This window comes from Paroedura picta, chromosome 4 (assembly GCF_049243985.1).
Source record: "Paroedura picta isolate Pp20150507F chromosome 4, Ppicta_v3.0, whole genome shotgun sequence".
In the NCBI taxonomy this organism is placed as follows: domain Eukaryota; kingdom Metazoa; phylum Chordata; class Lepidosauria; order Squamata; family Gekkonidae; genus Paroedura; species Paroedura picta.
Genome location: NC_135372.1, coordinates 41,534,264 through 41,549,451, shown reverse-complemented (window position 1 = coordinate 41,549,451; position 15,188 = coordinate 41,534,264). Strand labels below are relative to the sequence as shown.

General features: G+C 43.6%; 1 protein-coding gene across 2 annotated transcripts; it reads left to right on the top strand.

Annotated features, from left to right (window-relative positions):
- The first annotated feature begins 395 nt into the window (after window positions 1-395).
- ARPC5 (actin related protein 2/3 complex subunit 5) lies at window positions 396-7,082 on the top strand. Of its 2 annotated transcripts, XM_077332621.1 has the most exons (4): window positions 541-824; window positions 3,505-3,576; window positions 4,746-4,922; window positions 5,706-7,082. In XM_077332621.1, the coding sequence occupies exons 1-4, from the start codon at window positions 681-683 to the stop codon at window positions 5,766-5,768; spliced, it is 456 nt and encodes a 151-aa protein (XP_077188736.1). In that variant the 5' UTR covers window positions 541-680; the 3' UTR covers window positions 5,769-7,082. The 2 variants fall into 2 exon arrangements, with proteins under 2 accessions (XP_077188737.1, XP_077188736.1); XM_077332622.1 differs by lacking the exons at window positions 3,505-3,576; window positions 4,746-4,922; window positions 5,706-7,082 and adding an exon at window positions 1,217-3,485 and having other exon boundaries at window positions 396-916.
- The last annotated feature ends 8,106 nt before the right edge of the window (window positions 7,083-15,188 follow it).

The following is a 15,188-nucleotide window of genomic DNA, read 5'->3' as shown; positions in this document are numbered from 1 at the left end:
TCCAGAATATGTGACTCGGCGGAGCTCTCCTAATGAAAAAGGAGGAAGGGGGGAAGCACGCAAAAACCATCTCGAAGAAGCCCACTCCACGCCCCGCCAGCTGGCTGCATTCCAGTTTAGCATTCCATTAGCAGCCGCGCAGTTCCGCCCTCAGTAAACATGGAAGACCAAGCTCGCAGCCCACTTTTGACGTTACTATAGTACCGTGTACGTATCAGCCAAGTCTTTTAACCAATCCCATCGCGTTTTACCACCCGCCCGGTAGCGCTGCGCGCGCGCGCAGTCACCAAGTCATGAGCAGGGGCAGTAGAGGCCAACGGTTCTTCTACGCATGCGCAACGAAACAAAAAAACGCATTTACAATTTCATTTGTGGGCATTTTTTAAAAACTAATCTGTTTCTACTACGTGAAGCCGTAGAACAGGCGTGACGCGAACGATCAGCGCATTTTGCACGTGTGTTAAAGGAGTAACAGAATAAGGGCTTGTTGCGCGCGCAGATAAAGAAGGCCCGCCCGCAAAGGCCTCCGCTTCCGCGCATGTGCAGTGGCGACCTAGGGCGCCCTCCGCCCCCGGGACTCATCGAGCGCTTCCTTCCTTCCTTGAGGCCAGCGAGTGGGTGTCGGCGGCCGCTTCCTCTCTTTGACAGCCAGGGCGTCTGGACTGAGCCGAGGCGCAGGGATGGCGAAGCACACGGTCTCCTCCGCGCGCTTCCGCCGGGTGGACGTGGACGAGTACGACGAGAACAAGTTCGTGGACGAAGAGGACGGCGGCGACGGCCAAGTTGGTCCCGACGAGGGCGAGGTGGACTCATGCCTGAGGCAATATCCTTCCGCCACCGGCATTTCCCTTAGCGGAAAGAGTCCCGGGTGCGCCTCCCGTTTCCCTTCAGGGTGTGGACGGTTGCCAAGCTCCAGGTGGGACCTGGAGATTCCCCCCCCCCCCCGTTGACAGCTCCTCTCCGGACTGCAGGGATCAGTTCCCCTGGGGGGAAATGGCTGCTTTGGAGGGTGGACTCCGTGGCATTGTCCCCCGCTGAGGTTCCTCCTCGCCCCCACGCGCCATCCCCAAATCTCCAGGAGTTTCCCGACCTCCATATGGCAACTTGACATCCCCCATCCCCTGCCGGTGGCCACGAGGCACCTGGCAACATTAGGTTAGTTTCGCCCCTCTCAGAACTGGTCATGTTATTCTTGACGTGCCTTGTGCACCCCAAGGGTGCACTCCTCTTCCTCTTTGTTTCCAGATGGGGCCTGGGTATCCCCTGAAATTACAGCTCATCTCCAGACTACAGAGATCGGTTCCTCTGGAGAAAATGGGTGTGGGACTCAGAAGCTTTTGTACCCCTCTGAGGACACCGTCCTCCCAAGCTTTACCCCCAAATCTCCAGGAGTTTCCTGACTTGGATATGGTAACCCTAATGGTTGCCTGCGGGCACCTTGCAGCCCCTGCTCTGCCTTCTTCTCCCTCAAGCGGTGCATCATTATGGCCTTGTCCAGGGTCCAAGATCACCACCGTCCCAGTAGGGATGGTGATAAACTGTACCCTGTTCACTTCTTAAGGTATCCCCTATTCTATTGTTCATTGGATGGCCAACCCTATTGACGTGCTTGCTTTGCACTATGTCATCTGCCTTGAGCTTCAGTGAGAAAGGCGGATTATATATAACACAACAACAACAATAATCTGGGAAATAGGCTTCCCTTTGTACATTTTGCCATAAAGTCAGTAAGGGACTTCAAAATCAACCATTATTTCTCAGTCTCTTCCCCCCCACCTCCAGTTGTGAGTAGTAGTAGTACATTGCCTACCTTTCCAGGTTGTTATAAGGGGTGACACAAAGCATTCTGAATACTCCCATAATGTTTTTGCTTTTTGTTGTTAGTTATGGCTGTTTCTCCTTTCTTGCTAGCTTGTATAAGATTTCCACCTTTACAGCTGGATTGTATGTTAAGGCTGCCGTCAGGCATCTATTTGCTGTCAAGTTAATTTGCATGAAATTAGCCTGTAAAAAACATCCTAGACATTATTGCTGCTGGTAGCAAAAGGGGCATGCTCAGTGCTTCAAGAGCAAGATGCATGATTTCTGTTGGGAACTACTGAATATGAAAGGGCTTTAGGGTTGCTGCAGCTGTTGGAATGACCTATGCATGTCACTTCAGCGGGTAATCTTGTAAACACTGTGTAGTCCTTGAATCTTGACCCATCTAATAATCTCAAAAATCAGTTACACTGGGATAACTCTTCTATAGTTCATTGGTAGTGGCAAAAAAGAATGTAAGTGAAAAAGAGTGAGTAAATTGAGAAGATAAAGATGCCAATGTTTATGTTTCCATTAAAGAACTTGCCTTGTAACAAACTTCCACAGAACCTTAAGAGGAAATCTTTTTAAATGCTTTATATGCATTGTAACACGGATATCCATACTATTACTCCTATGGCAGCTTTGCACATCAATATTTATGTCTGTCTTCACCCTGATGTGCTTGCACAGATGTAAAACAAGCATTTGAAGCTGGCTGTAATGAAACAGGAGGCAAAGCCATCTGACTTCCTCCTGTCAGACTGAAGCAGTAGAGGAAGTACATGCATCCTTCAAAGGCTTTCCTTTTATGGAAACAGTTGCATCTAGTTAGTGATGGCATGAGCCACACCATGTGTTATCAGTGTTATGTTGCAATTCTAGGCACTGGCATGGAAGAACTGGTTGAATAACCATAGTAATACATGTGCTTTTAGTTCAAAAAGGCTTTATGGAGGAAATGCCCTGCTATTGTAATGCATTTCAAAGGGGCTCTGGAATGAATCAGAACAATTTTTTTTTATGAATGTACTTGGATATCATGGGAAGAGACAGTCTTGTGTAGTGGTTAGAGTGGCAGTCTAGGACTCTGGGTGACCAGGTTCGAATTGCAACTTCTACCATGGTGACCTTGGGCACATCAGAAACTCTTAGCTTAGCCTCACAGGTCTCTTGTGAGAAAACAAAAGAGGGGAGAAAGATATTCTAAGCCACTGAGTCCCAACTGCAGGGAGGAAAGTGGGACATAAATAAATGTACGCAGATATACTATTAGCATCCAAGTAAAATATATTTGTAGAAATCTCATAAGTTCAAGCAAATAGACATAAACTGGCAATATTTTTCCATTTCCTGTGTTCCAGTTCTTCCCTCTAAATGGGTATTTATGGAATATTGTAAGGTGTGGCATTTGTCAGCTGCCAGAATTTAGCTTCTACTCTAGAGTACAGTGATGTGCATACTTATACTTTTGTGGATTTAACTGAGTTGTCAATTAGCATCTACCTCATTACCTTTAGTAATGGATTTAGTTCAGCTTTGACCATTGGGCCCACTAAGAATACTGATCCAGCACTGCATAGCATAATGGTTAAGACTGGCAAAACGATGGATTGTCCTGTTGGCATTGTAAATAAGTTTTATCTTATGAATTCTGATAATGATGCCTGTCAAGGTTTTGTTTTCCTTAACAATTTTTTTACAGGGAACATGATGGCTGCTTTACAGGCAGCTCTGAAGAATCCTCCAATCAACACCAAGAGTCAAGCAGTAAAGGTGAGGTGACTGGAGAAATATGCTATGAATGTGTGTTTTTTCCCCCTTGACTACATCTAAAGAAAGCTCTGCTGAATTGGACCATCTCAGCAGTAATTCTAAATACAAGGACTCTCAGAGCTAGCAGCCTTAATACTGTGCTTGAACTGGGAATGTGGCCATTTATTAAGTATAAATACCACTTAAATTATGATCATAAACCAATTCCATTCTATAAAGCTAGGAAATGTGGAATTATAGTAAATATGCACATAGTTCTACTCAGAGCAGTTTTGTGAATATTTGATTTCTGAAAATGGAACAAGAATACAACATCTACAGAGTTCTCCTTCCATATAAATAACGCCGTTCCCCCCCCCCCCCTTAATGCAGTAATTATCAGAATAGATCAGTGAGCAGGATGCTGGATTCAAAAGCATCAATCATGGCTATAATTGATTTTAACTTGTGTTTGGTTTTTCTAATTATTGGTTGTATGTGTTGTTCTATTGATTGTATATGTTATGAAGTTTACTACATAACTTACCTGTTGTAAACTGCCCTTAGCCAGGTATGCTGGCAGGGGCAATCATAGAAATCCAAAAATAAATAAATACTGAGGACTTATGCTCTTCAATAACATTAGCCCATATGTTTGCTTTGTTATTTAAAACATGGGTTTTGCTAACTGTTAGAATACACTTTTGTGTGCACACATGTATCTTCAGATACATTGAAATGCACCCTCTAAATTTTGTCCCCATCCTGTTTGAAGTGAAGCCTCCAGAACTGCACACTGTACTCCAGGTGTGGTCTGACCAATGCAGTATACAGAGGTACTACGACATTTTGTGATTTCGATGTTATGCCTAATCCCAACTAATCCTCTTGACTTCCATATCTAATACAGGTATTAGAATAGGCCTTTATGGTTTTGAAATTAGAACCAGTCTGGTTTTGCTCTGGAGATATATTCATGTCTAATTAGTCACGTGATGCTTATTGAATTTCTACAAATACCTTTTATCTTTGTAAAGGTACAGCAGCCCAATCCAGAGTGCATGTTTCTTTAAGAAGTAAGAGTGACTGAGCTCCATGAGACTTACTCACGAGGACCAGTTCAAATCTCTAGTCTGAGATGCTTTTTTGCGGCTCCTTCCCAGTTTGTGACTCTCTTCATTTGTTCTTAGGACCGTGCAGAAAGCATTGTTCTGAAGGTTCTCATTTCTTTCAAAGCCAATGACATTGAAAAGGCTGTGCAGTCTTTGGATAAGAATGGAGTTGATCTCTTAATGAAATACATCTACAAGGGCTTTGAGAGCCCATCTGATAACAGCAGTGCTGTCTTACTGCAGTGGCATGAAAAGGTATGTTAACACAGCAGAGCAATTTTAGGATGGTAATCGCATTGCCCCAAAATATCTTCTTGATGCCTTTAAGTGCTCCTTCTTCTTTATCCTGCTTCTCTTCTCTATATTTTAAAGCACGTGTAGGTGGAGAAGGATGCTTCTCATTGCATACTTATATTCTCTCTAAATTTTTGAGCTCATTTTGCCATGCAATCTTTGACTAGTTCTATTTCAGAATCATATTGCAATAGCAGTTTGTAAATTTTTCCCAGTAGATGTTTTGTGTCACCCGTTTACTGTGCATCTTCTTATTGTAAGTAGGAGCTAGTATATTCACCTAAGGCAGATTCATTCATGCCTGTTCTGTTGTTTTCTTAAAACTTCAACATCAGGTGACGATGACCTGTGCGTGGAAATTTAACTCCGCAAATCTAATCTAATGCCCCAAATAAAACTTTCACATCACCTTGTATTGCATCTCATGCAATAAGTGTCAGATGATTTGGTTCACACAGTCAGCTGTCAATCATCATACATTGAATCTAATTGAAAAATAAAAGATGAAGGGCGGTGTGTGCACATTAAACATCTACTGCTGCATTTCCCTAGAAACAAATGCTGTCAGACTCACGGCTCACACCTAATCGAAAAATGCTGCTCACTTGATGTGAACCACATTACAAATCCACAGTTGTAATTGTATTGCAATAGTCATATCAGTTGGAACAATAAATTATGCTGATACAAGTACCGATATTCTGCAATTGCTTTAACTTCTTGTTTCTTACCTTTGGTTTCCAGGCTCTTGCTGCTGGAGGCGTCGGCTCCATTGTCCGTGTCTTAACTGCCAGGAAAACCGTTTAAGCCCAGCAGGAAGTGCCCTTCTGCCATAGGTGTGGGAAATGCTGGTACAAAGACCAAAACAACCAAATGCCATCACTGCCCTGTGGGTAGCAGCGCTCTATTTCTGTCTCCGCTTGCCTTCTTGCTTTTTCATATCTATGGTGTAATATGCATATCAGATTTTGTTTTGTTAAATATTGGATAATTATGCCGGTGTAATTTTATTTGTAAAAGAAGAGGATTTGGTACTCTCAGAGGATTTCAGTGACTCAAGTACAGTGCTTACATAGGATGATTTGCATTTTCAGAGAATCATGACAGGATACAACAGCCTTCCCCCTTTTACAGCCACTCTTGAGGGGGGGGGGATTTGAGGTCAATGTTTAAATTATTGAGCTGCTTAGGCAGCGTTCTGTTACTAGTAATGGAAACTGGATTTGTGTTTCCTGGCCGAATTCTGAATGTACAGCATCAAGCAAGGGTTTGCCAAAAGGCCAGGTTATCCCTCAGTAGGTGAATGTAGTACAGAAGTATCTCTCACAGTGTTCCTTCCATGATGAATCAATAGGAAGACAAATGTCCCACTTTCTTTGATGAGCCATAAAAAATAAGTGAATGAAGCTTGTTCTTTTTTTCTGGAACTCCGTATAGCAGCTGCTTCTTGATGGTCTAATACATGTGAGTTTGATGTTTTAGCACAGAACTACCTGTTAGACTTTATTTGTGACTATGTCAAAAATAGCACGCCTGTGTCAGATTCTCCTTTCTATTATGAAGTGTAGGGTCTCTTCTCCGTGTATCCTGATGTCATTATGTTGTGTGTTTTCCTGCCCCCAATTCTCATTGGTTGCAGTTGGTGTGGAAACACAGGATAGGATGACAGCAGGAGATAGGACAAGGGATCCAAAGGGGAGGAAGATTTGATACGTGTGCTGATTTGGGTAGAAGCTACGTGTTGAGCATAATATGGAGTTCGGCCTTAAGATGCAGAAATCAGTGTTGAGGCACCAGAGACCTAAGAGCTTTGACTTCTGTTCCTAGTAGGATCATGTTCTTTGTTGTATTATAAGAGATAGTATTGACCAAGAAAAAAAATTGCTTATAAATTATAAAGTGTGACTTTCCAGCAGACCTTGTGCATTCCAGATCCGGAAGCAGCTTGAATATGAATGACTTAGGAGCAAAGCTGACTGGTGTGTTTCATTTATACTCACTGCCAGTTGATAGCCAGAAAACTGGTAAGGAATCCTGAAGCCCTTGCTCATTTTTTATACCTGCTTTTTTTGTAAAATGAGAAAATCAAAAATTAATAAATGGTCACTGTTGAGTATTTAATTATTTTCAAATTATAGTTTTGTTGTCCTGTTAATCTGTTGTTAATGTACAATAATGTGGTAACTAATGGAGCATTTACACTTCGAAACTCATGCTTTTGGAGGGAGTAAAGGTAAAAGGATCCCAAAAGAAACACAGACATGTATTTGCCCTTGCACAGTCATTTGGTAGGAAATAAAGGAAGTCGTTTGGTAGGAAATAAAGGAAAGGTTGAGTGTTGGGGAGAGGGAGGGAGAGGGAGAGAGAGAGAGTGGGAGAGAGAGAGAGAGAGAGAGAGAGAGAGAGAGAGAGAGAGAGAGAAGGTCTCTGATTATAAAGAATGCAAAAAAGAAAGAGAATGTGGTATGGTTCATACTACCTTTTACCCAATCCATCGAGGGCAGAGAGTCCAAAGGATTACATATGGGGATTTAACACAGAGTAATCAAATGTTGATATACTACCCATGAAGTTACCAGACACTTGGCAATTTTTTTTCAGCAGCCATTGTTAATATCATTAGATTTATTCCCTCATCTTTACATGAAGATGTATTTACTGATACGGAGTTAGTCCCAGGTTGAATGATCACTGACATAATGACTCATTGTCTAGCGCAGTTTATGAAGTTTATGAAGGTAGAAGCAAGCACTACCACTTCACAGTCCATTGCAAGATACATATACTTTCCTAAAGACCTTTTACTAAATATGTTCCAGTGATAAAGAGCAAACACAGTTATGGGGGGCTGTCCTGACACATCTCTCAATTGCTCTTTGCCAAGCCGATCTGTTGAAATGTCATCAGATCTAGGCCAAGTTCAGCTGTGAAGGCACAATTTGTCCATTTGCTTCCTTCCTCCTAGGTTCAAATACATTTCCAAGATGCTGGGTCACCCACTGCTCCTTCCCAGCGCCATCCTAGAACATACACTCAACATCTGTGGCTGCACATTGAAGAGGCTAGCAATGAAGCTGCTAGCAATGTTCTTCTCATTGAAGATTCAAATGGGCAGCCATGTTGGTCTGAAGTAGCACAATAAAATCAGAGTCCAGTAGCACCTTTAAGACCAACAAAGATTTATTCAGGGCATGAGCTTTCAAGTGCAAGCACTCTTCCTCAGACTATGATCTTATGACAGGGAATATATAGCAAAAATCAATTCTGTTACATCAGTAGACTGTGTCACAACCAAATACAGCCAATGATAATCCTTTGTCAAAACAGCCAATCAATCCCCTAGAATTCAGTGTACTTTACAAAAACACAGGGAGAAACCAAGCTTCATTAGTGATCAAAGGTTTTCACCTCCCCATATGTTACTTGCCCCATCCGTCTCCATACAACTGTGAAATGTTCCTCCCAGGGAATTGCTGGTCACTTCCCAAGGCCAGGGAGTCAAACTCCAAATTCCATTACATTGCCATATCTTACTGTCACATTATCACAAATAAGAGTCCCTAATGACTTTCTGTGGCACCCCAGGGTTCCTCAACAATAGTCTGAAAGTCACTGAATTAATTCATAAGGGAAGGATTCAATTGAAGCTGAACCTTATAGTCCATTTTCTTCATTAAAAGAGGATTTTGACTTCTTAGTATGGGTTTTGGTGAAAAAAAGTCAGACCACCTCTTCCTTAGATGTACTGAGGTAAATAAGCCAGGATTTTTAAAGGGGAAGAAGTTACTGGACAGTATTTGATAGGCAAATATGTAAGGGAGGCACTGACTGTTGAATCAGCTCAAGTCACCAAGTGACCTTAGGCCAGACCTATTGCCACCTAGGTCATAGAATCATAGAATAATAGAGTTGGAAGGGATCTCATGGGTCGTCTAATCCAACCCCCTGCACTATTCAGATCTGAGGATAAAATGAGGAAACCACCATTTGAGCAAGGTCATACTCTATGGAGACTCTAAATTGGAATGAGCCTTTGGGGAGGGCGGTATATAAATCTAAATAAATAAATAAATAAATGCAAAGGGTAATAAACATCAGCGGCTGCATGTTTAAAAAATGAACACGCAGAAGGGTGGAGGTCCAATATGAGGGTGTGTTCCAGCCTTCAAAGGGTCTGGGTGATAGAAGTTGGCCATCATGTCAACAAGATAGCCATTTCCACCTGTTGCTGCTTTCCCTATCGGAACTCTTGGGGAGCCAGGACTTACCCCCCTCAGCTCCAGCTTTTGCCAGCAGGAGAAACATCCCATGTGGCGGGCCTGGCTTGGACTTCGTCTTTCATCTGTGTGGCTGGCACTTTCATCACAGCCTTGTGATTTTTTTTCAGAATTTTAACCATCACCGGCTTGTAAATGAAAGGAGCCGTTCATGCATGGAGATGCAGCCAGCATGGATATTCTGGAAGCCAAACAAAAATGTTGCAAACTAAAGATGCCAGTGTTGGGGCTTGATAAATACTTGCCCTTTTGGGCAGGGCTTGTGGCTGGAGCCAAGGGAGGCACAAAAGAAACCAGGAGGGTCCAAATCTTGTTAGGGAGGAGGCCAAGGCGCACAACCTGGAGCTACTGGGGAGGGCACCACAGTCCTTGGGGAGTTACATGCAAATCCTGGCACAATCTGGAGTTCTAGTGTGTTTTCAGACTCCAGAACTATTAATCTGATAGATTTCCTGCATTGTTGGAAGCTATATAATCGCACATGGAAGCTATGTGCAGTGGTACCAAATGGTGGAAACAACCTCTGATTATGCAGTGGCGAACCAAATATAAGTCCTAGAGATTCAGGGGCATTATTTCCTTCATTATTATTAGGCATTATCCCATTTAGCCTGACAAAAATGTGTGCCTAAGGGCATGGTGATCCCTGGAGATAGATAAGTGCCCTTCCTAAAAACTCATTTTATGAAATAATAAAAGCCAGCTAAAATGCATGGGATGCAAAAGCAATAAAAGCAACCAATAACAAGGGCATGACCATTTCCCACAGTCATTTATTTTAAAGCATGCGGTTTTGATCTGCTGATCAAGCTGAGAAGCCGTTCTGTAATAGATGCAGCTAAGCCATGGCCCTCCTGCTGCTCAGCTCTGTGTCAACACTAAGCAAAACATCCTCTTCCTTTTCACCGCCACTCACCTCTATTCCTTCAGCTGACAGCACATTCATTCAAGCTTCCATCCTCCGCAACTCACAGAGTGGCTTCAGGCTACTTAAACAAACTGGGCATCCATCTGCACCTCTCCCAATGTTTCTCTCTCAAATACTGCCCCAGGCAGCTGCACCAACAAGTTTGCACTTATGGACTTGTGAAATTTTCTAGGTGCAAGTCCACAAACTCTTGGCCTCGGCAACACAGACACTGGAGAAAGGAAGAGAACCTTTTAAAAATATCCTTTTTGTTTTCATTTTGGGTAAATGTGTTTATGATGAGCTCAGCAAAAAATATCCGTCAGGAAAATCTGACTGCATTGAGTCACTGAATTCAAAATGCTTAGGAGGTTTTCCCCCCACTTAAGTCAGCAAGATGTACTTTACTCAGTTGCAGACACAAAGCCCCACTAGCTTACGTTACTTGCAAAAGTGCTAGACAACACATTCTTGAAAGTGGCACACATCCAACATCGTGGTTCCTTCCACAGTACTTCCATCTTTCAAAGAGAGAATAGTCATTTCTGGCTATTTTAATCTCCCACCTGCAAACCCATACTTTTGTCCCTGTTCCTGAGGATTTCTGTCAGCCTCAAACAAAATTTTGGGGGCTGAACTGATAGAGACAACATCTTGCTCTGAAAAGTCCATGGCTGCTCGCATGTACACCACCAGTGGCATTTACCATCATAATTAATTGGAACCTCCATGCCCAGAGGCAGTATGCCTCTGATGCACTCTGGATTCAGGAGACTGGAAAATGAATCCTGATTTAGATGGCTAGTGTGAGCCGCAACAACGTTCTTGCTATGAACGTTTTAAAATGTATTTTACATTTTACATTAGTAGATCAACTCCCCAATTTTTATGAAGCAGTCGAGAAAGCACTACTGTTCAGGATATACTATATAATCTGATGGTTAAAATTCATTTGTGTTTTTTCTCCCTCTATGCTCCCAGTTTTGAAAGATCTCACAATGGTAAATTAAGGTCTCCAAAATGTTCCGGGCTGTGAAACTGGAAAGATGGTGAATAACATAACATTATGACAGAACTCTGCAAATAAGAGAATGCTCACAAATCTTTGCACGCAAAACCCTTTTCCTTCAAGTTGTCCCTTGCCAATGCAACCTTGCTTTTCCTACGGCAAGAGAAGATTGTACCACTTCCCCCCTCCCCTCCGCCACGGCGTTATGCTGGGTTGCTATAGCAATCTTCAAGAACAGGCTTGTGACTCAGTAGTTGCTTATGGGACTCCTTGCCTCCCACTAGAGAATGAACAAAAAGTGTCAAAAAGGTGAGGATTTGCTTTCCCTATGGTGTGGAACTTTTAATTTACGAGAAATGAGTCACTGCATCTCAGGAGAAATGTTCCAGTTTTGAAAGGAAAAATGAGACAAGGGAATCAAACACAAGGATAAATTCCTTACCACATAAAAATGGTCTGAAGCTTGGTTCAGTTTGCAAAGGCTTCCCAATGATGAAAGGAAGATACATTCTCTCCGGGGAACCATTGCTTTACAAGGGGCATGCTTTTTTTCTTGCCTCCTTGCCTCCAATCCAGGTCAAGAAAGCATCATGCATTTCTGCTTCAGGCATGAACGTTCTCTGTGACCAGCTCTGCTGATCGTTGTAGCTGGTGGGGAAATGAAGGATGAAGGATAAAGGGTCGTTCCTGATAAAACACGGCTCGAATGTTTACACTACCAGTTTGGTGTAGTGGTTAGGAGTGCGGACTTCTAATCTGGCATGCCGGGTTTGATTCTGCACTCCCCCACATGCAACCAGCTGGGTGACCTTGGGCTCGCCACAGCACTGATAAAACTGTTCTGACCGAGCAGTGATATCAGGGCTCTCTCAGCCTCACCTACCTCACAGGGTGTTTGTTGTGGGGAGGGGAAAGGGAAGGCGACTGTAAGCCACTTTGAGGCTCCTTCAGGTAGAGAAAAGCAGTATATAAGAACCAACTCTTCTTCTTCTTCTACCGTTAGAGCACAAGTTGTTGGATGGTTTTCTGCCCCTCACCTGTCAGGTGCTCTTCTGCCTAACCTGATGACGAACAACAAACCTAAACAGGTGTTACGCTTGTGGCTCAGACACCAGTCTCGTAGGCGGAGGTTGCATAAGCATAACTCAAGAAGTTCTTCAGTAGTAGCCCTCACCATCAGCTTGGGAGAGAGAGCAGGGGCCTCCAACACTTACCACTTCTCCTGACCAGACAATTGTCGCTATATCTGAACAGGGATCCACACATCCGGCATATTACTTCTTTTGTGTCTGTGGCAAGTAAAGCAGCCTACTCTGTCAAGGTCATTCTCATCCTCATTACACAAAGGAAGCAAATGGAGGACAACACAAATACAAGACTACAGCTAGTTGGCAGCAACGTCCTCTGCATGCCTAATGACCATTGCAATGAAGGAGGACAGTGTTTGACAAAACTGGGGAGCGTGGAAGGCAGACAATGCCTTGCTCAAGGCTATGGAATGACCTGGTTGCATAGCAAAGTTGGAAGGTGAAGCATCTGTTTGGCATACAGAAGGCTCAGTCCACGGCATCTCCAGTTAAAAGGACCAGGAAGTAGATGATGTGAAAGACCTCTGGCTGGATTGAGTAGACAATGTTGACTTGGGTGGATCACGGCTTCAGAGCTGTTTTTTTGTACCCCGCTTTCTACTGCCCGTAGCACAGCGGCTTACAATTACCTCCCTTCCTCTCCCCATAAAAGACACCCTTTGAGGGGGGTAGAGCTGAGAAAGCTCCGAGAGAACTGACTGGCCCAAGGTCACCCAGCTGGCTGCACGGGGAGGAGCAATGGGGAATCAAACTTGGCTCTCCAGATTAGAGGCTGCCGTTCCTATCCACTCCCCCAAACTGGCAGTTTGATGTGTTCATCCTTGCCTGGTCTAGCAGTTTCTGCCAGCTAAATCATTCTCTGTAGGCAGCCATAAGCTGTAGCCTAGACTTTTATAGCCATTTCGATCACAGCAAAACTATTCTCCTTTTGAGAAAGTCCAATTACCTCCTCCTGGCCTAATTGTGAATTCAGATCTCACCTTCAGATTTCATGCCTAAACTGAGTAGTGACTGATGGGGGGAATCGTTCATGAGATTTTTACCTGAAAATGCCCTTAACAGACATTTAGGAAGAAATGTGTCAGATAGTTGCTGTCAATCACGCAAGGCTATTGTTGAACTTGGAAAGAACCTACAAGGGAGAAAAAGGGGAAGGAACTCTTGTTGCATCACAGGAAGAGATGCTGAGCAACATTTTAAACTTAGCATGCGGCATGCTCTCCAAACATGTCCCATGAAAAATACCATAAATCAGTTGGTAACTAGTACAGGGAGTGTGAAACTGGAAGTCCCTGGTTTGAGTCACATGTCATGCTAGAATTTCTCATCCTTCCACCCTTGTAACCTGCAGTATATTTAAAAGTCCCATTCTATCCCTTGGCCTCACAGTCGTTTTTCCAAATGCATTTCAGTCCACGTAGGAATAGCAATCTGAAAACAACAGCATAATATCCTGGCCCATCTGCTTTTTAATTTCTACATCAACTCCTTGATGCAACACCTAGGAAATTCAAGCTTCCATTCTCCAAAGCTTGCCAATAAAATGATTTCTGCCTGACTATACATGGACGATACTGTTATCCCATTCACAAGTGGGCCTTAGGAGAGCACTCAGTGCCTTCACTGCATGTTGGGAAGACAAGCAGCTTGCAATAAGCTGCCAAAAAACAAAAGTCCTTATCTTTACTCCAAAACAGTGGTTCTCAACCTGGGGGTCGGGGACCCCATTGTGGGTCGAACCATCCTTTCACAGGGGTTGCAGCAGGGCCTTCTCCAAGGGGGTCCCAAAGTGGCCGACCGCTCCTCTTCCATTTCATTCACACAACAGCCGTGCAGGGTAGATGAAGATAGAGTTTTCGTCTGTTTGGAGCAGCGGAAAAGAGCGAGATCAGCATGGCGGGACAAGCGGCAGAGCTAAACTGAGAAACCCTGAAAAAAAACAATTTATATACAATCATGAACAATGGATCTTCATGCCACAGGTAAGTTTCAGTTTACTTTCTGTGAAAGGACATGCATAATTTTATGGTTGGGGATCGCCATAACATGAGGAACTGCATTAAAGGGTCGCAGCATTAGGAAGGTTGAGAACCACTGCTCCAAAACATCAAAGCCATAGGTGGCAAATAGAGGATCATAGCATCAAACAAACAAATATCTTCAAATACTTTGGCATAGTTTTCTAGTCATCTGGAAACTGGAGAGCTCAGGCACTGCATGCAGCAGAGGCTGCCCACAGAACAATCTTTGCCATTACAAGATTGCATTTCACAAAAGAAGAAGTAGAAGAGTTGGTTCTTTTATGCTGCTTTTCTCTACCAGGAATCTCAAACGGCTTCCCTTTCCTCTCCCCACAACAGAGGCTGAGAGAGCCCTGATATTACTGCTCAGTCAGAACAGCTTTATCAGTGCTGTGGCGAGCCCAAGGTCACCCAGCTGGCTGCATGTGGAGGTGCAGGGAATCAAACCCAGCTTGCCAGATTAGAAGTCCGCACTCCTAACTACTACACCAAGCTTGCTCTTTTATCCCTGTAGCAATCAAGGTTTTCTAAGGAAAGGTTGTCAAACTCAGCTTTTGTATGGTTCCCACCTTTCTATTTATAAAAAAAGGCATCTACTTGGATCACTCAAGGTCCAAGGTTCAGATCTCCCCCTTAAACTGGAACTAGGGTTGCCAACCTGCAGGTGGGGCCAGAAGATATCCCAGATTTACATCCAATCTCCAGACTACAGAGATCAATCCCCTGGAGAAAATAAGAGCTTTGAAGGGTAGACTCTAGGATCTCTCTCTTCCCCAAAGCCCTCCCTCCCCAGGATCCACTCCCAAATCTCTAGGCATTTCCTATCCAGGAGCTGGCAATCCTACTTGTATTATTTTTCCATTTATATTCCGCCACTCCCAACAACGTGGCTCGTGGTGGGTGATAATAATCAGCCTAACGTTAA